The sequence below is a fragment of the Scyliorhinus canicula genome, chromosome 8 (assembly GCF_902713615.1).
Source record: "Scyliorhinus canicula chromosome 8, sScyCan1.1, whole genome shotgun sequence".
Classification (NCBI taxonomy): domain Eukaryota; kingdom Metazoa; phylum Chordata; class Chondrichthyes; order Carcharhiniformes; family Scyliorhinidae; genus Scyliorhinus; species Scyliorhinus canicula.
In genome coordinates this window covers 115,738,905-115,762,064 of record NC_052153.1, presented here as the reverse complement: position 1 = coordinate 115,762,064, position 23,160 = coordinate 115,738,905, and the positions used below count along the sequence as shown (strand labels likewise).

At 44.3% G+C, this 23,160-nt stretch overlaps 1 protein-coding gene across 2 annotated transcripts in view; it reads left to right on the top strand.

Annotated features, from left to right (window-relative positions):
• The window catches only part of wdr36 (WD repeat domain 36), a 183,264-nt gene that overhangs the window by 8,822 nt on the left and 151,282 nt on the right, over positions 1-23,160 (top strand). For both annotated transcript variants that reach the window (XM_038805121.1, XM_038805120.1), the window contains exon 2: positions 82-109. Coding sequence is in view for 1 of the 2 variants with exons in the window: in XM_038805120.1 (XP_038661048.1) it covers positions 82-109 (28 nt within the window). In the remaining variant the exon portion in view is untranslated. The remainder of the gene's footprint in view (positions 1-81; positions 110-23,160) is intronic.

Sequence of the window (23,160 nt, the reverse complement as noted above, 5' to 3'; positions counted from 1 at the left end):
TTGACTGCTTCATTTGTATATCAATATTCATGTTGAAATCAATAATAACGAGCACTAATGTAGAATTTTGTTATTTAACAGGTTAAAAGACTTGGGATAGTTGCAGTTAGTAAGTATGCAAATTTCAATTTGTACTCTTATTTTGAAAATGTTTATTATTGTTTGTTTGCACTTGGTAAACTCTTGTTTTGATGATGAATGCAATGTAATAATTATGCAAGTTCATTTTCCATAATAATTGAGGATGTAAGTACAGGTAATTTGTTACACTTGCAAAGTGAGGATTTCCTCAAGTTAGCAACGTAAAATTCAAGAATATTTGAAAGAAATGCAGATTATTCTAAGAAACAATTTACTGCCCTTGGTTAACAGCAATCTGAATGTAGGCATAGGTGGAACTGTCAACAAGTTTGTAGTAGTGTGGCTGGGGGATGGGTGTGTATACTGATCATAGTGTGATGAATGGAAGAGTTTGGGAATATTGTATTCTAAGTGGGGATTGAAACTTGGTAATTCGGTGCAGAGTGTGAGGAGGTGCTTTTTAACCCTGGTAAGTGACTGGTAAGTAGTCTCTCTTTTTCTTTTCATTGTCTAATTTATTTATTTATATTTTGAAATTCTAGTTGTTTAAGTTTACCAAGGGTTTAAGACATGGCAGGAGATCCCAGACCTGTGTCATGCTCCTCGTGTGCGATGTGGGAGCTCAGGGACACGTCCACTGTCCCTGGCTCCTTCACGTGCAAGAAGTGTGTTCAGTTGCAGCTCTTGTTAGACCGCTTGACGGCTCTGGAGCTGCGGATGGACTCCCTTTGGAGCATCCACGATGCTGAGGAGGTCGTGGATAGTACGTTTAGCGAGTTGGTCACACCGCAGGTGAAGGTTACTGAGGGAGATAGAAAATGGGTGACCAAAAGAAAGAGCAAGAGTAGGAAGGCAGTGCAGGTGTCCCCTGCGGTCATCTCCCTGCAAAACAGATATACCGCTTTGGATACTGTTGAGGGAGATGGCTCACCAGGGGAAGGCAGCAGCAGCCAGGTTCATGGCACCGTGGCTGGCTCTGCTGCACAGCAGGGCAGGAAGAAAAATGGCAGGGCTATCGTGATAGGGGACTCGATCGTAAGGGGAATAGACAGGCGGTTCTGTGGACGCAATCGAGACTCCAGGATGGTATGTTGCCTCCCTGGTGCAAGGGTCAAGGATGTCTCGGAGCGGCTGCAGGACATTCTTGGGGGGGGGGGGGGGGGGGAAGAGGGTGAACAGCCAGCTGTCGTGGTGCACATAGGCACCAACGATATAGGTAAAAAACGGGATGAGGTCCTACAAGCGGAATTCAGGGAGTTAGGAGTTAAACTAAAAAGTAGGACCTCAAAGGTAGTAATCTCAGGATTGCTACCAGTGCCACGAGCTAGTCAGAGTAGGAATGTCAGGATAGATAGGATGAATGCGTGGCTCGAGAGATGGTGCAAGAGGGAGGGATTCAAATTCCTGGGGCATTGGGACCGGTTCTGGGGGAGGTGGGACCAGTACAAACCGGACGGTCTGCACCTGGGCAGGACTGGAACCGATGTCCTTGGGGGGGTGTTTTCTAGAGCTGTTGGGGAGGGTTTAAACTAATGTGGCAGGGGGATGGGAAGCGATGCAGGAAGTTGGAAGGTAGTAAAACAGGGACAGAAGCAAAAGGAAGTAAGGGCAAAAGTGCAAGGCAGAGAAGACACAGTCAAATATCTAAAAGGGCGACAGTACAAGGTACAGTGACTGAGGGGAGCTCAGTGAATAGGCCCAGTAATACTAAAAGGACTAAAACTGGAGATGTTAAGATTCAAAACAGAGGTAAAAAAACCAACATAAGTGTACTTTACCTGAATGCTCGTAGTATTCGGAATAAAGTAAATGAGTTGATGGCACAAATCATCGTAAATGACTATGATTTAGTGGCCATTACTGAAACATGGTTAAAGGATGGTCACGACTGGGAGTTAAATATCCGAGGGTATCAAACTATTCGGAAGGACAGAGTGGATGGTAAGGGAGGTGGTGTTGCTCTGTTATTTAAGGATGACATCCGGGCAATAGTAAGGGATGACATCGGTGCTATGGAGGATAAGGTTGAATCCATTTGGGAGGATATCAGGAATAGTAAGGCGAAAAAGTCACTGATAGGAGTAGTCTATCGGCCACCAAATAGTAACGATATGGTGGGGCAGGCGATAAACAAAGAAATAACTGATGCATGTAGAAATGGTACAGCAGTTATCATGGGGGATTTTAATCTACATGTCGATTGGTTTAACCAGGTCGGTCGAGGCAATCTTGAGGAGGAGTTTATAGAATGTATCCGCGATAGTTTCCTAGAACAGTATGTAATGGAACCTACGAGGGAACAAGCGGCCCTAGATCTTGTCCTGTGTAATGAGACAGGATTGATTCATGATCTCATAGTTAGGGATCCTCTCGGAAGGAGCGATCACAATATGGTGGAATTTAAAATACAGATGGAGGGTGAGAAAGTAAAATCAAATACTAGTGTTTTGTGTTTAAACAAAGGAGATTACAAGGGGATGAGAGAAGAACTAGCTAAGGTAGACTGGGAGCTAAGACTTTATGGTGGAACAGTGGAGAACCTTCCAAGCGATTTTTCACAGTGCTCAGCAAAGGTTTATACCAACAAAAAGGAAGGACGGAAGAAAGAGGGAAAATCGACCGTGGATATCTAAGGAAATAAGGGAGAGTATCAAATTGAAGGAAAAAGCATATAAAGTGGCAAAGATTGCTGGGAGATTAGAGGACTGGGAAGTCTTTAGGGGGCAACAGAAAGCTACTAAAAAAAAGCTATAAAGAAGAGTAAGATAGAGTATGAGAGTAAACTTGCTCAGAATATAAAAACAGACAGTAAAAGTTTTTACAAATATATAAGACAAAAAAGAGTGGCTAAGGTAAATATTGGTCCTTTAGAGGATGAGAAGGAAGTTTTAATAATGGGAAATGAGGAAATGGCTGAGGAACTGAACAGGTTTTTTGGGTCGGTCTTCACAGTGGAAGACATAAATAACATGCCAGCGACTGATAGAAATGAGGCTATGACAGGTGAGGACCTTGAGAGGATTGTTATCACTAAGGAGGGAGTGATGGGCAAGCTAATGGGGCTAAAGGTAGACAAGTCTCCTGGCCCTGATGGAATGCATCCCAGAGTGCTAAAAGAGATGGCTAGGGAAATTGCAGATGCACTAGTGATAATTTACCGAAATACACTAGACTCTGGGGTGGTCCCGGTGGATTGGAAATTGGCAAACGTGACGCCACTGTTTAAAAAAGGAGGTAGGCAGAAAGGAGAAAATTATAGGCCAGTGACCTTAACTTCGGTAGTAGGGAAGATGCTGGAATCTATCATCAAGGAAGAAATTGCGAGGCATCTGGATAGAAATTGTCCCATTGGGCAGACGCAGCATGGGTTCGTAAAGGGCAGGTCATGCCTAACTAATTTAGTGGAATTATTTGAGGACATTACCAGTGCAATATATAACGGGGAGCCGATGGATGTGGTATATCTGGATTTCCAGAAAGCCTTTGACAAGGTGCCACACAAAAGGTTGTTGCATAAGATAAAGATGCATGGCATTAAGGGTAAAGTAGTAGCATGGATAGAGGATTGGTTAATTAATAGAAAGCAAAGAGTTGGGATAAATGCGTGTTTCTCTGGTTGGCAATCAGTAGCTAGTGGTGTCCCTCAGGGATCCGTGTTGGGCCCACAATTGTTCACAATTTACATAGATGATTTGGAGTTGGGGACCACGGGCAATGTGTCCAAGTTTACAGATGACACTAAGATGAGTGGTAAAGCGAAAAGTGCAGAGGATACTGGAAGTCTGCAGAGGGATTTGGATAGGTTAAGTAAATGGGCTAGGGTCTGGCAGATGTAATACAATGTTGACAAATGTGAGGTTATCCATTTTGGCAGGAATAACAGCAAACGGGATTATTATTTAAACAATAAAATATTAAAGCATGCCGCTGTTCAGAGAGACTTGGGTGTGCTAGTGCATGAGTCACAGAAGGTTGGTTTACAAGTGCAACAGGTGATTAAGAAGGCAAATGGAATTTTGTCCTTCATTGCTAGAGGGATGGAGTTTAAGACTAGGGAGGTTATGTTGCAATTGTATAAGGTGTTAGTGTGGCCACACCTGGAGTATTGTGTTCAGTTTTGGTCTCCTTACTTGAGAAAGGACGTACTGGCGCTGGAGGGTGTGCAGAGGAGATTCACTAGGTCAATCCCAGAGCTGAAGGGGTTGGATTATGAGGAGAGGTTGAGTAGACTGGGACTGTATTCGTTGGAATTTAGAAGGATGAGGGGGGATCTTATAGAAACATTTAAAATTATGAAGGGAATAGATAGGATAGATGCGGGCAGGTTGTTTCCACTGGCGGGTGAAAGCAGAACTAGGGGACATAGCCTCAAAATAAGGGGAAGTAGATTTAGGACTGAGTTTAGGAGGAACTTCTTCACCCAAAGGGTTGTGAATCTATGGAATTCCTTGCCCAGTGAAGCAGTTGAGGCTCCTTCATTACATGTTTTTAAGGTAAAGATAGATAGTTTTTTGAAGAATAAAGGGATTAAGGGTTATGGTGTTCGGGCCGGAAAGTGGAGCTGAGTCCACAAAAGATCAGCCATGATCTAATTGAATGGCGGAGCAGGCTCGAGGGGCCAGATGGCCTACTCCTGCTCCTAGTTCTTATGTTCTTATGTAAGTCTTGGGCAATTTAAGGGTTAAAAGACTGGGGTTACATTGTGTTCGACTGCAATAGTCGTGTGTTTTTATTTTTAAATTTACAGTACCCAATTCTTTTTTCCCAATTAAGGGGCAATTTAGCGCGGCCAATCCACCTACCCTGCACATCTTTGTGCTGTGGGTATGAGACCCACGCCCACACGGAGAGAATGTGCAAACTCCACACGGACAGTGACCCGGTCCCGGGGTCGAACCTAGGTCCAGGCACCGTGAGGCACAGTGCTAACCTGAGCCACCGTGCCACCCTGGTAATGTATTTTTAAAAAAATATATCCTGTTTTGCAGGGCCTGGGAACTTTTTGAGAGACGGAGGGTAAAATTGACCATAGGAATGTGTTTTTTCAGACTGGGTCTAATGCACTGTGGTGTGACTGGGGAAGTCCCTGGAGAGTTGATTTGTTTTTTTAGCTTGGGGAGATGATGTCACTGCTGGATGGAACTAATTGATTCAGAGAGACCTTTTTAGAAAGTTTTGGAGAAGAGTTGAAGTCTGATCTGGCAACCTTTGTTTTGACCACAAGTAAAAGCACAATTTTCTCCCAGTAGCATAGTTCTAAAAATATTTAGCAGAGCAGTCTTGTCTAAGACAAGGAAGAAACAAACCAGTTGAAGCTGCTAGTTGAAGATATTCAGCCAGTCTGAAGGGATTCTGACTGGAGTTCAAACCTGTTCTGTAAGTATTATTCTATGCCATAAAGAAGAAAAGCCTGCTGAGACTTTCCACCATTTTCTTTTTGGTTTCAGATTCCAGCGTCCAGTCATTTGCTTTTATTCTATGTCATGCTGATTTTAAGTTATTTGAGAGCTGCATGTTTCTTGTCTTGTTTAATGGGGAATTGAGTAGTAGCATTTAAGGAGTAATTGTAAGCTGTTCTCTTCGGGTGTGAAGTTAGAGTTTAATGTATTCATAATAAAGTTTAGTTTTAAAGATACCAAATCCCTATTTCATTATGTAATCACTCTTCGAGCAAATCATTCTTTCTGCATAGTCTTATAAAATGGACCAAATTATTGGGGTTTCAATCCAGTATTCTAGCCACTGTTGGGGTCAGATCTGGGTTTGTAATAATAGTCTCCAGGACCTTCTTGCATACAGTGGGTTTCTTCACATTACAAATGATCTCGGTTTGTCATATGAGCTTGTCCCGCTTTTGTGGCTGATTGTATTCTGCATGCTTATCTGAGATTTGCACAGCTTTCAGGCCCATGATTTAATAACGGAATCATTACATTTTATATATCTTCCATGCCCTTAAATGGTACCGTGCAAATCATGAGGCTGATCCTGTAAGGCTCATTTGCTGGAAAGGAGTGTGAGGAAGAAGACCTTGTGGTTAGAATGCCTTTCCCCACCCAATGTCCCAATGTGTTTCCTGCCAACCATGTCAGAAACAGGAGAATTTATAATGAGAAACAAAGAAATGACTGACCAACTAAATACATACTTTGGTTCTGTCTTCACAAAGGAGTACACAAAAAATGTACCAGAAATGTTGGGGAACATGGGGTTTAGTGAGAGTGAGGAATTGAAGAAAATCTGTATTAGTAGGGAAATTGATAAGATTGAAGGCCGATGAATCCCCAGGGCCTAATAATCTACATCCCAGAGTACATAAGGAAATGACCCTAGAAATAGTGAATCCCTAGAAATAGTGAATGCATTGGTGGTCATGTTCCAAGATTCTATAGACTCTGGAACAGTTCGACAAATTGGAGGGCAGCTGATGTAACCCCACTATTGAAAATGTGAAGGAGAGAATTTTGATGGCAGCCATGAAGTGAGCGGTCACACATTAGGTGGCTCCTGTCTGGGGATTTGGCTTTTGGCCCATTTAGCTGGTGCTGTGCAGTGAAAAAGTGGTATGGTTGAAGAGTTTGGAGTTCCCGTCCGGTGTAGGATGCCTGCAGGCTAATACGTGAATGTGTCGAATGAAGGGTCTCCATCGGACTCCGAAGGCCTGCATGCCAAAAGAGTGGAGAAAATGATAGAAGCCTCTGCATCATTGTTGTCTCCTCAGTGGGCAACTGAGAGTTTAGTGGAATTTTTGACGGAGAGGTTTTGAAAGCAGAGGCAGGCGGTCACAGATGATCAGGCAAAGGTGACTGGCCAATTTGGGCAGTTCTGGACAGGGTGGAAGAGCGATTGGAGGCGCAGAGTTCAATGATCCAGAAGTTGGAGGAGACGGTCTCGTACATGATGTGCGGGTTAGGTGGATTGGCCATGCTAAATTGCCCGTAGTGTCCTAAAAAAAAGGTAAGGTTAAGGGGGGGGGTTGTTGGGTTACGGGTATACGTGGGTTTGAGTAAGGTGATCATGGCTCGGCACAACATCGAGGGCCGAAGGGCCTGTTCTATGCTGTACTGTTCTATGTTCTATGATGATCGGATCGAGTTGGACAACATGGCTTCGGATCATGACGATTGGGATGCCTTCTTGAAAGTGGAGGTGTTAGCGGAGGGGCAGAAAATATTGACGGTCAAGATCAACGACCTGAAGAATCGTGGCAGACGCCAGAATTTAAGTATCATCGGGCTGCCAGAAGGTACGGACGCCATGGACTATGGCAAGGATGTTTGGGCAGCTGGGGGGGGGTGCTAGTGGTGGTTTTCACACGCCCTCCAAAGAGGGCCTGGCTGACTGGTTGTTGCGACAGAAGCCCAGATCTAAGGAGCTGTCACGGGCGATCATAGCCTGACTCCACAAGCACTTAGCAAGGAAAACATCCTGAGGTGGGCGAAGGAAGCACGTGAGGAAGGCCACACTGTCCGAATTTACCAAGATGTGGGGGCAGAACTAGTGAAAAAGTGAGCAAGGTTAATAAGGCCAAAGTGGCTGTAGGAACAAAGTGAGGTGTGGGGTGGTGGATCTGGCTCATCTGTGGGTCATGTTTGGAGACCGAGACTATTATTTCGATACGCTGGAAGGGCGGCACGGCAGCACAGTGGTTAGCACTATTGCTTCACAGCACCAGGGTCCCATGTTCGTTTCCCACTTGGGTCACTGTCTGTGCAGAGTCTGACGTTCTCCCTGTGTCTGTGTGGATTTCCTCTGGGTGCTCCAGTTTCCTCCCACAAGTCCCGAAAGACTTACTTCTTATGTGATTTGGACATTCTTAATTCTCCCTCGGTGTACCCAAACAGGTGCCGGAATGTGGCGCCTAGGGGATTTTCACAGTAACGTCATTGCAGTGTTAATGTAAGCCTACTTGTGACAATAATATAGATTATTACAAAAGAGGCGAATAACTTTGTTAAGGAGCATGGACTGAGGGAAATTTGAATGCAGTGGGTGGTTTCACCTGTGCAATGGAGTTTTTTTCACTTGTATGTTCTCATGTTTGTTATGTCTGTAACCCTTCATTTGGGGTATGTTTTTTATTTGGTGTTTTAAAGCCGTCATTTTCAAAGTCAGGGTTGCAACCCTTAGGTAGGTCACCGGCGGGTGTCGGGAGGGTTGCGGGGCCATGCGCCGCAGCATTCTCTGATCTCAGGAAGTAGTGCCAACGCCTGCAGTCAGGTTCTAAAAACACCGGCTGTGACCGGGTTTTAAAATGGTGGCCATCCCACGCAGGCGTGCCCAATCAGCAGTGCGCAGGCCCGGAGCACAACGGGAAAGACTGTCTCCTCCTGACGTCGGTGCGCTGACCCAGAAGTTTTTTTTTAAGTCAATCCAGTCTTTCTGTTGAAGCAATGGCAGAAACAGTTCATGAGTTGGAAACGCTGCCATCATATGCTCTGGACGTGCGAGTGATTCCTTCATTTTGTTAACAGCAAGCAAGCAAGCAACAGGACTGAATAATTTAAAATGGATGGTTTCATAATAAGGAAGAGAGGACCGTAAACAGAAACAGGCCAGGATCTCACAACTAAACCTGCTAGAGAGAGTGGCTCAGGAGAATCCACGCAGGACAAAGCAGTGTTGTTGTGAGCTCCAGGGCCTCTGGTGAACGACCCATGAAGAAGAAGCTGAAATCAGGCACAAAGCAGGATAAAGATCATTTTTTTAAGGTATGAATTTATTAATTATACCAATGCAAATCAAGATGCGAAGCCCATGTGTGTTCAAAAGCATTTGAAGTCTTAAGCAAGGACAAACTCCTTGATTTTTTTTCAAAGGATACAGTGAGAAGTTAAATGAAGTCCTCAGCAGAAATGTTACATTGAATGGCATTTAGCCTCCTACATGGTAACTTACCGTATAGCTAAAGAGAAAATGCCCCTAACTAACAGAGAGATGAATTCTCCCTACAGCAATAGACATAGGCTCTCATCTAGGACCGTACAAACTATGTGGTGTTTAATAAGAATGAGGGGGGTCTCATCTTCCACGTTTGGATTATTTTCGAATAAATCTCACTGGGAGGGTGGAATGGGAAAGGTTGGTGGAATCTGTTCTGGCAGTGGACCCTCTGCTACCCCAACAATAGAATTGTTGGAAGGAGAGGCGGAAGCTCCAGATGGAGTTTCAGTTGGTGTTGCCGGGGCAAGCGGTCAGCCAGCTTCGTGATGCGAGAGGGACGCTTTATGAGTATGGGAAGAAGATCAGCCATTTATTGGCGCACCAGTTGCGACAGCAGGTGGCCTCGCAAGAGATAGGAATGGAAAGTACCCCAAGCTTAATGCATTTGTGCGAACGCTCGCAGTGGGGGTCCTGTACAACAGCGTAATCCATGAAATGCACCTCGGTCCAAAGCCAAACTGCCCCAGTACCTCAAAAGGTACCCCACTCCACGCAGTCGAATGTTTTCACCATGCCCATGGAGATATTAGCTCCAGCTCGGCCCTGATGAGGGCGACATTACCACGTTCAGGAGTCTCCTAATGTTGGCCAACAATTGCCATCCCTTAACAAACCTCGTCTGAACCTTGGAAATTAAGCCCCGCAGGCACCCCTCCAAGCGAAATAGGAACTCTGGGGAAGATTGATCTCTGATCCAGAAAAGGTGAACAGGGCATTTGAGACCTTTTTTTTACCAGGGTTTGTACAGGTCTGAACCTCCAGAGGAAGGCTCGACTATGGCAAAGTTTTTGGAATGGATTAGATTTTCGAGTGGAGGAGAAGGACAAAGTGCAAGGACTGGAGGCTCCGCTCGGGCTGGAATAAATTGTGAAATTTATCTGCCCTATGCAGTCTGGGAAGGCATAGACACGGATGGATTCCTAGTGGAATTCTGCAAAATATTTGTGGCAGAACTGAGGCCATATCTGCTGGAGATGTTTAACGATTCATTTTCCCGGTTGGAGCTTCTGGCCACATTGGCACAGGCTGCCATTTCCTTAATCCTGAAGAAGGACAATGATCCCATGGAGTGTGAGTCATATCAGGCCATATAGCTGACAAAGGTGTTGGCGACTCGCTTGGAGGGGTGCCTGCGGGGCTTAATTTCCAAGGTTCAGACGAGGTTTGTTAAGGGCTGGCAATTGTTGGCCAACATTAGGAGACTATTGAATGTGGTAGTGTCGCACTCATCAGGGCCGAGCCGGAGATAATATCTCATGGGCATGGTGAAAACATTCGACTGCGTGGAGTGGGGTACCTTTTGAGGTACTAGGGCGGTTTGGCTTTGGACCGAGGTGCATTTAATGGATTACGCTGTTGTACAGGGCCCCCACTGCGAGCGTTCGCACAAATGCATTCAGTTGTATAGGGGTACTAAATAGGGATGTCCATTTGCCCTGTTACTTTTCGCTTTAGCTATTGAGCCGTTGGCTATCGCTCTTGGGATGTCGACGTGGCGGAAGCTATATGGAGGGGTGGTAGGGAGCATCGGGTGTCCCCTTAGGTGGACGACTCACTGCTGTATGTCACAGACCCTCACAGAAAGATAATGGAGGTATTAAGGAAGTTTGATTCCTTTTCAGGATATATATTGAATATGGGCAAGAGTGAGGTGTTTCCGGTGAACCTCTGGGGAAGGGGGGATGATCTGGAGAGATAGCAGTTTCGACAAGCCATGTGTAGTTTTAGATATCTGAGAATACAAGTTGAACCTGGCTAGTCTAGTAGACTGGGTATAGGCGGATTTAAAAAGGTGGGAGGCCCTCCAGTTATCATTGGTGGGTATGTATATAAATATCAGTCGTGAGAGTACCTTTAAGAAATGGGTGTTTACTACAGCAGTGTTGTTAGAGAGTTGGTGGAGCTGGGCTGTCTGTCAGCTTTTTACTTTGGTTTTAGGCTGTTTGCTGCAGGGTGTGTTTTAGTTTTGTTTTCAGTGTTGGAGCTGAAGCCAGACCATTTGATGAATTCAGATTTGTAAATTTTTTCAGTAGTGACTTTAACCTGATGTGCTTCTGATAAAGATTTTGTTTTTAAGTCATATGGATGTTAAAAAGGAAAGCTTAAAGGTTTACTTAGTGTTGTAGTATTTGGGGGTTGTATTTCAATTAATGGTTACTAAGATATTCACTATGTTTTAAAAAGGTTAACTTGAGTTCATAGAATAAACATTGTTTTGCTATAAAAAATACTTTTCCATTTCTGCTGTACCATGTCTAGCGTGGGCCGTGTGCTCCCCATACCACAATCTAGTAAAAGTTGTGGGTCAGGTAAACTCCATGATACACTTTGGGGTTCTCCAAACCCTGGCCCATAACAAAATGGGGGCTGGAGGGGGATAAAAGTCTATCTATTGGATTGGCTTAGTGAACTTAAAGACAGTGAGGGGTGGGCATATTGTGGTTGCTTTTCAGGTGTGGTATTTCAGTTTAAGTAGGAAGTGTGTTGTGGACAATGGCTCTTTCAGAGGCTCTGAAGTTTTTGTGGATGGAGACGGTCACACGCAGTACCTTACGGTTAGAGAATAAAAGCAGACTGTTAGATTTGGCAAAATCATTGCAGTTAACATTACCTAACAAAATGCGAAAAGATGAGGTAATTATGGCGGTGGCTAAGCATTTAAAGTTGCCTGAGATACAGTTTGACTCATTGGAAATAGCAAAAATTCAGTTACGAATTAAACAAATGGAACATGAGAAAGAATTAAAGCAGCTTGAATACAAAACAGAGAGAGAGAGGAAAAAGAGAGAAGAAAGGAAAACAGAAAGAATAGCCCTAGCAGAACAAAAAGAAAGAGAAAGGAAGATACAGATCAGGGAAAAAGATAAAGAGAGAGAGTTTGAACTTCAGAAAATGGCCATGAAACGTGACAGTCAGTTAAAATTGGCAGACGTAAAGGGAAACGTACAGTTGAAGGATAGTGATGAGGATAGTGAGAAAGAGCATCAAAGTCAAAGGCTTGGTGGGAGTCTATTTAAATATGTCCAAGCATTGCCAAGGCTTGAGAAGGAGGTAGAAGCCTTTTTCATTTCATTTGAGAAGGTAGCTAAACAAATGAAATGGCCACAGGACATGTGGGTATTACTGATTCAAACAAATCTGATAGGTAGGGCTAGTGAAGTTATTGGATCACTATCGGAGGAGGTATCTGGAACGTATGAGGAGGTGAAAAAAATCCATCTTGGGTGCATATGAACTAGTGCCTGAAGCCGACAGATAAAGGTTTAGCAATTTGCTCAAACATACATGGAGTTTGAAAGGATCAAACAGAGTGATATTGATAGGTGGATAAAGGCTTTGAAAATAGATCAAACGTCTGAAGCTCTCAGAGAAATTATACTTTTGGAGGAGTTAGAAAATTCAATTTCTGATGTAATGCGAATTTATGTGGAAGAGCAGAGGGTTAAAACTGCAAGATTAGCAGCAGAAATGGCAGATGATTATGAATTAGTTCATAAATCAAAGCTTGGTTTCCGACATCATTTCCTGAGGGATAGAAACTGGGGACATGAGAAATACTCAAGTGGTAAAAGTAAAGGTGATCTGATGGGAGATAATAAGGAAAGTGTACCTCAGATTAAAAAATAAATCCAGGAGGGTGGAAGAGACATGAAAAGTTTTAAATGTTTTCACTGTAATAAACCAGGCCATGTAAAGTCACAATGTTGGTGGTTGATGGTTGAAGAAAAGCATTGGGAAGGCTAATGTGGTAAAACAGGATTTGACAGTGGGGTTTGTGAAAGTTGTACAGGTGCAAGTGAAGTGAAGGAGGTGCAAAAGATTGTACAGCTTGATCAAGAGGCGATTGATAAGGTGCCAGATCTCTTTAAAGAATTTACTTGTGTGGGTAAAGTTCACTCGTGTATCAGGAGGAACAGGTAAAGAAGTCACAATTTTAAGAGATACGGGAGCTAGTCAATCTTTAATGGTACGAGATGAGAGTTATGTAGTTTGGGAAGAATGTTGCCAGAAAAGGTGGTAATATCTAGAATTCAGGGTGAGAGGAGTAGTGTTCAATTATAATAAGGTACGGTTGGAAAGTCCAGTGGTGAAGTGGTAGTAGGAGTAATAGAGAAACTATCTTGTCCAAGAATACAGTTTATCTTTGGGAATGATATAGCTGGATCACAGGTGGGAGTGATGCCTACTGTGGTTGATAAGTCAGTGGAAAATCAGACAACTGAAGTGTTGAAGGAGGAATATCCTGGAAATTTTCCAGATTGTGTAGTAACAAGGTTGCAAAGTCACAGGTTAAAACAAAAGGAGATATCAGAGAGTGAAGATAAAGATGAAGAAACAATTTTTGATCTGTTGGTTGGAAAAGAACAAGTGGAAGTGAGGCGGATATTTTTAGTTCAGGAAAATTGGCGGAGTTACAACAAAAAGATATAGAAATAAAACTGATGTATCAGAAAGCATACACTGAAGAGGAATCTGAGTGTATTCCAGAGTGTTATTACCGTAAAAGTAATGTCTTGATGAGAAAATGGAGACCTTTACATATGCAGGTGGATGAAAAGTGGGCAGAAGTTCATCAAGTAGTATTGCCGGTAGGGTATAGAATGGAGGTGTTGCGAGTTGCACATGAGGTACCAGTGGGAGGTCATTTGGGAATAAGGAAAACTCAAGCTAAAATACAAAAACATTTTTATTGGTCTGGACTACATAAAGATGTAGTAAAATGTTGTCAATCATGTCACACATGTCAAGTGATAGGGAACCCTCCAGCAGTGATAAAACCAGCTCCCTTAGTACACATTCCAGCATTTGAAGAACCTTTTACAAGGGCCCTAATTGATTGCGTAGGACCGCTTCCTAAAACAAAAAGTGGGAATCGATATCTTTTGACCATAATGGATGTGTCTACTAGGTTTCCAGGGGTCACTACAGTACATAATATTACAGCTAAAAAGATTGTGGAGGAGTTACTTAAATTCTTCACTTATATGGACTACCCAGAGAAATACAATCAGATCAAGGATAAAATTTGACCTCCAGGTTAGTCAAAGAAGTTATGGCTAGTTTAGGAATAAAACAATTTAAATTGTCTGCGTACCATCCAGAATCGCAGGGAGCATTAGAAAGGTGGCATCAGACATTAAAGGCAATGTTGAAGGTTTATTGTCAAGATTATCCAGAGGATTGGGATAAAGGAATTCCATTCTTACTGTTTGCAATTAGGGATGCACCTGATGTGTCATCAAATTTAGTCCTTTTGAAGTAATTTTTGGTCATGAGGTAAGAGGACCACTTAAATTGATTAAGGAAAAATTGGTGAGTGAGAAATCAGAAATTACATTATTGGATTACGTGTCAAATTTTAGGGAACGATTAAATAGAGCAGGTGAATTGGCTAGACAACGTTTAAAAGTTGCACAAAATATGATGAAATGGGTAGCGGACAAGAAATCCAAAGTTCATGGTTTTGCCAGTGGAGATAAAGTTTTAGTGTTGTTACCCAGTGAACAAAGAATAAAGAAGAACAAAGAAACAGGCCCTTCGGTCCTCCAAGCCTGCGCCGACCATGCTGCCTGTCTAAACTAAAATCTTCTACACTTCTGGGGTCCATATTCATCTATTTCCATCCTATTCATGTATTTCTCAAGATGCCCCTTAAAAGCCCTATCGTCCCTGCTACCATCACCTCCTCCGGCAACGAGTTCCAGGCACCCATTACCCTCTGTGTAAAAAATACTTGCCTCGCACATCTCCTCTAAATCTTGCCCCTCGCACATTAAACCTATGCCCCCTAGTAATTGACCCCTCTACCCTGGGAAAAAGTTTCTGACTATCCACTCTGTCTATGCCCCTCATAATTTTGTAGACCTCTATCAGGTCGCCCCTCAACCTTCTTTGTTCCAGTGAGAACAAACCAAGTTTATTCAACTTCTCCTCATAGCTAATGCCCTCCATACCAGGCAACATCCTGGTAAATCTCTTCTACATCCTCTCTAAAGCCTCCACTTCCTCTGGTAGTGTGGCGACCAGAATTGAACACTATACTCCAAGTGTGGCCGAACTAAGGTTCTATACAGCTGCAACATGACGTGCCAAATTTTATACCCACTGCCCTGGCCAATGAATGCGAACCTTCTTGACTACCTTCTCCACCTGTGTTGCCCCCTTTCAGTGACCTGTGGACCTGTACACCTAGATCTCTCTGACTCTCAATACTCTTGAGGGTATACTCTATCCCCCCTGAAACATCTAAATCCTGGAATGTTTAGCTGCCAATCCTGTCCTTCCCTCAACCAGGTCTCTGTAATGACAACAACATCATAGTTCCGAGTACTAATCCAAGCTCTAAGTTCATCTGACTTACCTGTTTTACTTGCATTAAAACATATGCACTTCAGGCCACCAGTCCCGCTGTTTTCAGCAACATCGCCCTGTCTGCTCTTCTTCAGAGCCATAGTGGCCCTATTTTCTAGTTCTCCCTCAAGTTTTTCACCTTCTGACCTATTGCTCTCGCCCTGTCATACTAGTTTAAACCCTGCCGTGTGACACTTGCAAACCTCGCGGCCAGGATATTTATGCCTCTCCAGTTTAGATGCAACCCGTCCTTCTTACACAGGCCACACATACCCCGGAAAAGCTCTGTGGTCCAGATAACTGAAACACACCCTCCCACACCAGCTGTTTAGCCATGTGTTTAGCTGCTCTATCTTCCTATTTCTAGCCTCACTGGCATGTGGCACAGGGAGTAAACCCGAGATTACAACCCTTGAGGTCCTGTCTTTTAACTTTCTGCCTAGCTCCCTGAACTCCTGCTGCAGGACCTCATCCCCCTTCCTGCCTATGTCGTTAGTACCAATATGTACCACGACCTCTGTCTGTTTGCCCTCTCCCTTCAGGATGCCCGCTACCTGTTCTGAGACATCCTGGACCCTTGGAGGCAACATACCATCCTGGAGTCTCTTTCACGTCCACAGAAGTGCCTATCTGAGCCCCTGACTATAGAGTCACCTGTGACTATTGCTCTTCTGCGCTTTGAACATCAGAGCCAGCCATGGTGCCACTGCTCTGGCTGCTGCTGTTTTCCCCTGATAGGCTATTCCCCCCGACAGTATCCAAAGGGGTATACCTGTTCGAGAGGGGGATAACCACAGGGGATTTCTGCACTGACTGCCTGCTCCTTCTGGTGGTCACCCATCTCTCTGCCTGCACCTTGCGTGTGACCACATTTATATAACTGCTATCTATGATGCTTTCCGCTACCTGCATGCTCCTAAGTGCATCCAACTGCTGCTCCAACCGAACCATGCGGTCTGTGAGGAGCTCCAGTTGGGTGCACTTGCTGCAGATGAAGCCATCCAGAACGCTGGAAGCCTTCCGGACCTGCCAAATCTCACAGGTCAGAGCACTGCACCCCTCTAATTGACATTTTGTTAATTAATTATCAAATTTTTAAAATTTAATTTACTAAAGTTACTGTTAGCTATATGTTTCCTAGCACTAGATTTCTACTATAAATGTAAAAGCTAAATACAGAACCCTCCAATCTCTGGCTTAGATACCCCTCTAAATTATGATTAAGTAATTACATAATTATGTTTAATTAGTTTAGGAATGTTTAATTTTTAAATTTAGTGCAGATTCCCTATCAGGTCACAGCTTTTCTGTGACGTCACTCTTCAGTCCCGTCCCCCCCCCCCCCCCCCCCCCCCCCCCAAAAGTCGGATCACTCAGCAGAATATCTATCACTTACCTGTTCCCAAGCTGCTCCACGGCTCGCGCTCTCCTCTCTCCTCTCTCTCTCTCTCTCTCTCTCTCTCTCTCTCTCTCTCTCTCTCTCTCTCTCTCTCTCTCTCTCTCTCTCTCTCTCTCTCTCTCTCTCTCACGAAACTGAAGTGGTAGGTGAACCTTTAAAAGCAAGGTTTTGTGGACCGTATCAGATTGAAAGGAAATTAAATGAGGGGAATTATGTGGTAAAAACGCCGGATAGAAGGTAAACTCACCGAATGTGTCATGTGAATATGTTTTGAAATGGAAGGAGAGAAAAAGGAGGAGGTTTTAATGTTTCTAACTCAGTGGCAAACCAAATCCAGATGACTGAATTTGACATACCTCCAATTAAATTGGAAAACGAGGCTGTTCTTAAGAATTGGGATAAATTGCTGACTAACCTTCCAGAGGAAAAACGGACTGACCTGAAAGAGTTATTGAGATCACATGGGCATATTTGTGGAGATAAATTGGGAAGTGCTAAAATGGATATACATGATGTAGATGTGGGAAATGCTGTTCCAATCAAACAACATCCATACAGACCTAACCCTTTAAATTTGGCACAGGTTATCAAAGAGATTGAGTATGCTTAAAAATGGCCTAATTGAAGTGGTCTGCAGCCAATGGAGCTTGCCTATAGTGATGGTACCTTATCCAGACGGTACCCAATGGTTGTGTGTGGACTATAGAAAGGTTAATGCAGTTACAAGAACGGAGTCTTATCCTACCCCACGTTTGGATGATTGCATTGAGAAAGTCGGACAATCAGCTTTTATTTCCAAAGTGGATGTACATAAAGGTTACTGGCAGGTACCGTTATCCGAAAGGGCGAAGGAGATTTCAGCTTTTGTGACTCCAGATGGTCTATACCAATTCAGAGTTATGCCATTTGGCATGAAAAACGGTTAACTAACAAAGTCGTTCCAGGATTACCCAATTGTGCGATATACATCGACGATCGGTTTTGTGAAGGGTAGGTCGTGCCTCACAAACCTCATTGAGTTCTTCGAGAAGGTGACCAAATAGGTGGATGAGGGTAAAGCAGTTGATGTGGTGTATATGGATTTCAGTAAAGCGTTTGATAAGGTTCCCCACGGTAGGCTATTGCAGAAAATACAGAAGCATGGGATTCAGGGTGATTTAGCAGTTTGGATCAGAAATTGGCTAGCTGCTAGAAGACAAAGAGTGGTGGTTGATGGGAAATGCTCTGACTGGTGTCCAGTTACTAGTGGTGTCCCACAAGGATCTGTTTTGGGGCCACTGCTGTTTGTCATTTTTATAAATGACCTGGAGGAGGGCGTAGAAGGATGGGTGAGTAAATTTGCAGATGACACTAAAGTCGGTGGAGTTGTGGACAGTGCAGAAGGATGTTACAAGTTACAGAGGGACATAGATAAGCTGCAGAGCTGGGCTGACAGGTGGCAAATGGAATTTAATGCAGCAAAGTGTGAGGTGATTCATTTTGGAAGGAATAACAGGAAGACAGAGTACTGGGCTAATGGTAAGATTCTTGGTAGTGTGGATGAGCAGAGAGATCTCGGTGTCCATGTCCATAGATCCCTGAAAGTTGCCACCCAGGTTGAGAGGGTTGTTAAGAAGGCGTTAGCTTTTATTGGTAGAGGAATTGAGTTTCGGAGCCATGAGGTCATGTTGCAGTTGTACAAAACTCTGGTGCGGCCGCATTTGGAGTATTGTGTGCAGTTCTGGTCGCCACATTATAGGAAGGATGTGGAAGCATTGGAAAGGGTACAGAGGAGATTTACACGAATGTTGCCTGGTATGGAGGGAAGATCATATGAGGAAAGGCTGAAGGACTTGAGGCTGTTTTCGTTAGAGAGAAGAAGGTTAAGATGGGACTTAATTGAGGCATACAAGATGATCAGAGGATTAGATAGGGTGGACATCGAGAGCCTTTTTCCTTGGATGGTGATGTCCAGCACGAGGGGACATAGCTTTAAATTGAGGGGAGATAGATATAGGACAGATGTCAGAGGTAGGTTCTTTAATCAGAGTAGTAAGGGCATGGAATGCCCTGCCTGCAACAGTAGTGGACTCGCCAACACTAAACGCATTCAAATGGTCATTGGATAGCCATATGGACGATAAGGGAATAGTGTAGAGGGACTTTAGAAGGGTATCACAGGACGGTGCAACATCGTGGGCCGAAGGGCCTGTACTGCGCTGTAATGTTCTATGTTCTGTGATCTGGTAATTTTCAGCCAAAAATCTGATGGAGTTATTTGATCGACTTCAGGAGGCGGGTTTGGTGATAAACTAGCCAAACGTGAATTTGGAAAAGCCCGTCACTTTCCTGGAGGAGTTTTCAATACCCTCGAGACAAAGGGAAATAATGCAATTTGTTTGCATGAGTGGATTTGATCAAAAATTTGGGCAAAAGTTTTGTAGCGTGATTGCTCAATGATGGACTTGCTGAAGAAAAGTCAAAATTTCAGTGGACAGCTGAGTGTCAACAGGCATTTGAGTGCCTGAAAGCTGTGATAACCAATGCTCCTGTGGTGGAGAATTACAAGGGACTCTGTGATCAGATTGAACTGAAGTATCTGACGTTAAAGAGAAATGCCTAGGCGTAGAGAAATGGACGGATCATGCAAGGACCTTCTTGTTCAAACAGACTGTCAATTAAGAAGGATTTCAGTTCCTGCCCATCTTTATCCCCAGGGCCTTCTTTAGGAGAGTGACTAGCAGTATTCTGAGCTTTGTGTGGGCGCATGGGACTCCGAGAGTGAAGAGGGTGTTCCTGGAGCGAGGGAGGGATAGAGGCGGGCTGGTGCTGCCCAACCTTCTGGGGTACTATTGGGCGGCCAATGTGTCAATGGTGCGTAAATGGGTGATGGAGGGGGGAGGGGCGGCGTGGAAAAGAATGGAGATGGCGTCATGTAGAGGTACGAGCCTGGGTGCCATGGTAACGGCGCCGTTGCCGCTCTCCCCTAAGAGGTTTACCACGAGCCCGGTGGTGGCGGCGACCCTAAGAATCTGGGGACAGTGGAGGCGGCATAGGGGGGAAACAGGGGGCTCGATGGAGGCTCCACTGGGTGGCAACCATCTGTTCATCCCGGGGAACAAGGATGGGGGATTTAGGGGGTGGCAAAGGGCGGGCATCAGCAAATTGAGGGACCTGTTTATTGGTGGGAGGTTTGCGGGCCTGGGGGAACTGGAAGATAAATTTGGCCTTCCCCAAGGGAACATGTTCAGATACTTGCAGGTGAAGGCGTTTGCTAGGCGACAGGTAGAGGGATTCCCTTTGCTGCCCTCGCAGGGGACGATGGACAGAGTGCTTTCAGGGGTGTGGGTCGGAGAGGGGAAGGTGTCTGACATCTATAAGGTAATGCAGGAGGTGGAGGAGTCGTCAGTGGAGGAGCGGAGGGCTAAATGGGAGGAGGAACTCGGGGAGCAGATAGAGGACGGGACTTGGGCGGATGCCTTGGAGAGAGTCAACTCTTCCTCCTCATGTGCGAGGCTTAGTCTCATCCAATTTAAGGTGCTGCACCGGGGCCCACATGTCCGGGACTAGGATGAGTAGGTTCTTTGGGTGTGAGGATAGGTGCACCAGATGTTCGGGGAGTCCAGCGAACCACGGCCATATGTTCTGGGCATGCCCAGCACTGGAAGAATTCTGGAAGGGGGTGGCGGGGACGGTGTCGAGGGTGGTTGGATCCAGGGTCAAACCAGGGTGGGGACTCGCGATCTTTGGAGTTGCGGTAGAGCCGGGAGTGCAGGAGGCGAAAGAGGCCGGTGTCCTGGCCTTTGCGTCCCTGGTAGCCGGTCGAAGGATTCTGCTACAGTGGAAGGATGCAAGGCCCCCAAGTATGGAGACCTGGATCAGTGACATGGCGGGATTTATAAAACTGGAAAGGGTCAAATTTGCCCTGAGAGGATCAATACAAGGGTTCTATAAACGATGGCAGCCTTTTCTGGACTTCCTGGCTCAAAGATAGGTATCTTGGTCAATAGCAGCAGCAACCCGGGCGGGGGGGGTGTTCCTTATTGTAGTTTCTATTCTGTAACTTTATATTGTGTTAATTTGCGTTGTTGTTAAAATGCTGTGTTGTGCATGGGGGTGGGGCAAATGTTTATGATTGTTAATATTATTGTTATTTTTGGTATTTTACTATGGAGCGTTATTGTTGTATAAATTCAAAATTTTCAATAAAAATTATTTAAAAAAAAAAGAAGGATTTCAGTTGGAGGAAGAAGAACGAAAAAAATGGACTAATATTATTTTACCTATTTGTTTGTGTTGTTTTTTGAAAGAATAAAGTATATACACTGTGTGTATTTCTTAAATGATAGTGAAAAATGAAACCATTTTGAAGTTGATGGTTTGTTTTCTGGGGGAAGGTGTCATGTGGGAGTACCTTTAAGAAATGGTGTTTATAAATGGGTATGGATATAAATATCTGTCGTGAGAGTACCTTTAAGAAATGGGTGTTTACTACTGCAGTGTTGTCAGAGAGTTGGTGGAGCTGGGCTGTCTGTCAGCTTTTTACTTTGGTTTTAGGCTGTTTGCTGCAGGGTGTGTTTTAGTTTTGTTTTCAGTGTTGGAGCTGAAGCCAGACCAAGCAGGTGTGCTGCTGTTCTCTCTGCCATCAAAAGACTATCTCTTGATCATTTGGTGCATTCAGAATTATAAATGTTTTCAGTAGTGACTTTAATAACCTGATGCCCTTCTGATAAAGGTTTTGTTTTTAAGTCATATGTGAAGTGTTGGCTAGTGTAGACGTGAGAGATGAACAGACACTTCCAACACTGATGAAGGTTCAACTCAATTTTATTAACTAACTTCTAACTAACTAACACACGATGACTGTGGGTCTAATTGATGCTAACTTAAACTAGAGACCTAAGCCTTGTCCGAACCAGTTGATTCTCTCAGCACGTGGTGTGAGTCTGTGCTGGGCTGAATAAGTTCCTGTTACACTCAGAGGCAGCACCCAGAATGAGCGGGAACCTCTGCCTTTATAGTGTGTGTACTCTAACTGGTGATTGGCTGCAGTGTTTGTGCATGTTGATTGGTCCCTGTGTGTGTCCATCAGTGTGTGTCTACACCATGATATACTGGTGTATATTATGACAATATGGATGTTAAAAAGGAAAGCTTAAAGGTTTACTTAGTGTTGTAGTCTTTGGGGGTTGTATTTGAATTCATGGTTGCCAAGATGTTCACTATGTTTTAAAAAGGTTAACTTGATCTCATGAAATAAACATTAATTTGCTTTAAAAAATACTTTTCCATTTCTGATGTACTACAACTGTAGAGTGCTCCCCACCCCACAATCTTTTAAAAGTTGTGAACTGTATGATACACTTTGGGGTTCTCTAAATCCTGGCCCATAGCACCAGGTTTTTGCCTGAGTCAATTTTGGTCGGGTTAAGAAGCTGATCTCTACTTTTGTGTGCGCGGGTAAGACTCCCCCAGGTTGCAGGGCATAGAGGAACTCTCTATGTTTCCTCAGCTGCCTCCCCTTCTCTGATGGATAAGGTCCTTGGGAAGATAGGATATCGGATATTTATGGGCAGTTAATGGAGAGGGCCCTCTGGAGGAGGTAAAGGGAAAATGGAAGAAGTGGGGGGAACTGGAGTGAGGCTTCACACAAGGTAATTTCTACCTCCTTGTGTGCACGACTGAGTCTGATTCAGTTTAAGGTGGTGCAAAGGGCGCACATGATTAGTGGGTTCTTTCCGGGGTGGTGGTTAGGTGCAGGCACTGTTTGGGGGGGAGGGGGGGTGCGGCTCTGAACAACTTGTATGTTTGGTCCTGCCTTAACGCTGGAGATGTAGGCTTCCTTCTTTGAGGCTATGTCAGAACCTTCACAAGTTAGGGTAGTACCGTGTCCTGGGGTGGAGATCTTTGGGGTACTGGGCGAGCTGGGGCTGCAGGAGGGGAAGACAGCTGATGCCTTGTCCTTTGCCTCGCTGATAGTAGGTGGAGGGCGTCTGAGCCGCCTAGGGCATTAACATGGTTGGGGACCTGTGAGATTTTACACCTAGAAAAAAATCAAGTTCACCATTAGAGGGTCGGAGCAGCGGTTCTATTCGAGGTTCAGGCCGTTTAATTCCTTTAAGAATTGGTAGTCATCAGCAAATGATGGGGGGGTGGGTTGATAAATAAGGGAAAGATGGGATTGGTTGGTGGGAATATCTATATAAAGATGATTGTCTTGTGTGTATGTTGCAAAATGGAAAATTTCTTGAATAAACATATTTTTGAAAAAGGGAGGTAGTGCGTAAACAGGAAAATATAGACCCAGTCAACATGACGTCTATAGTGGGGAAAATGCTAGAGTCATTATAAAAGTATTAATAGTAGAACACTTGGAAAACAATGGCAGAATCTGACAATGTCTGCTG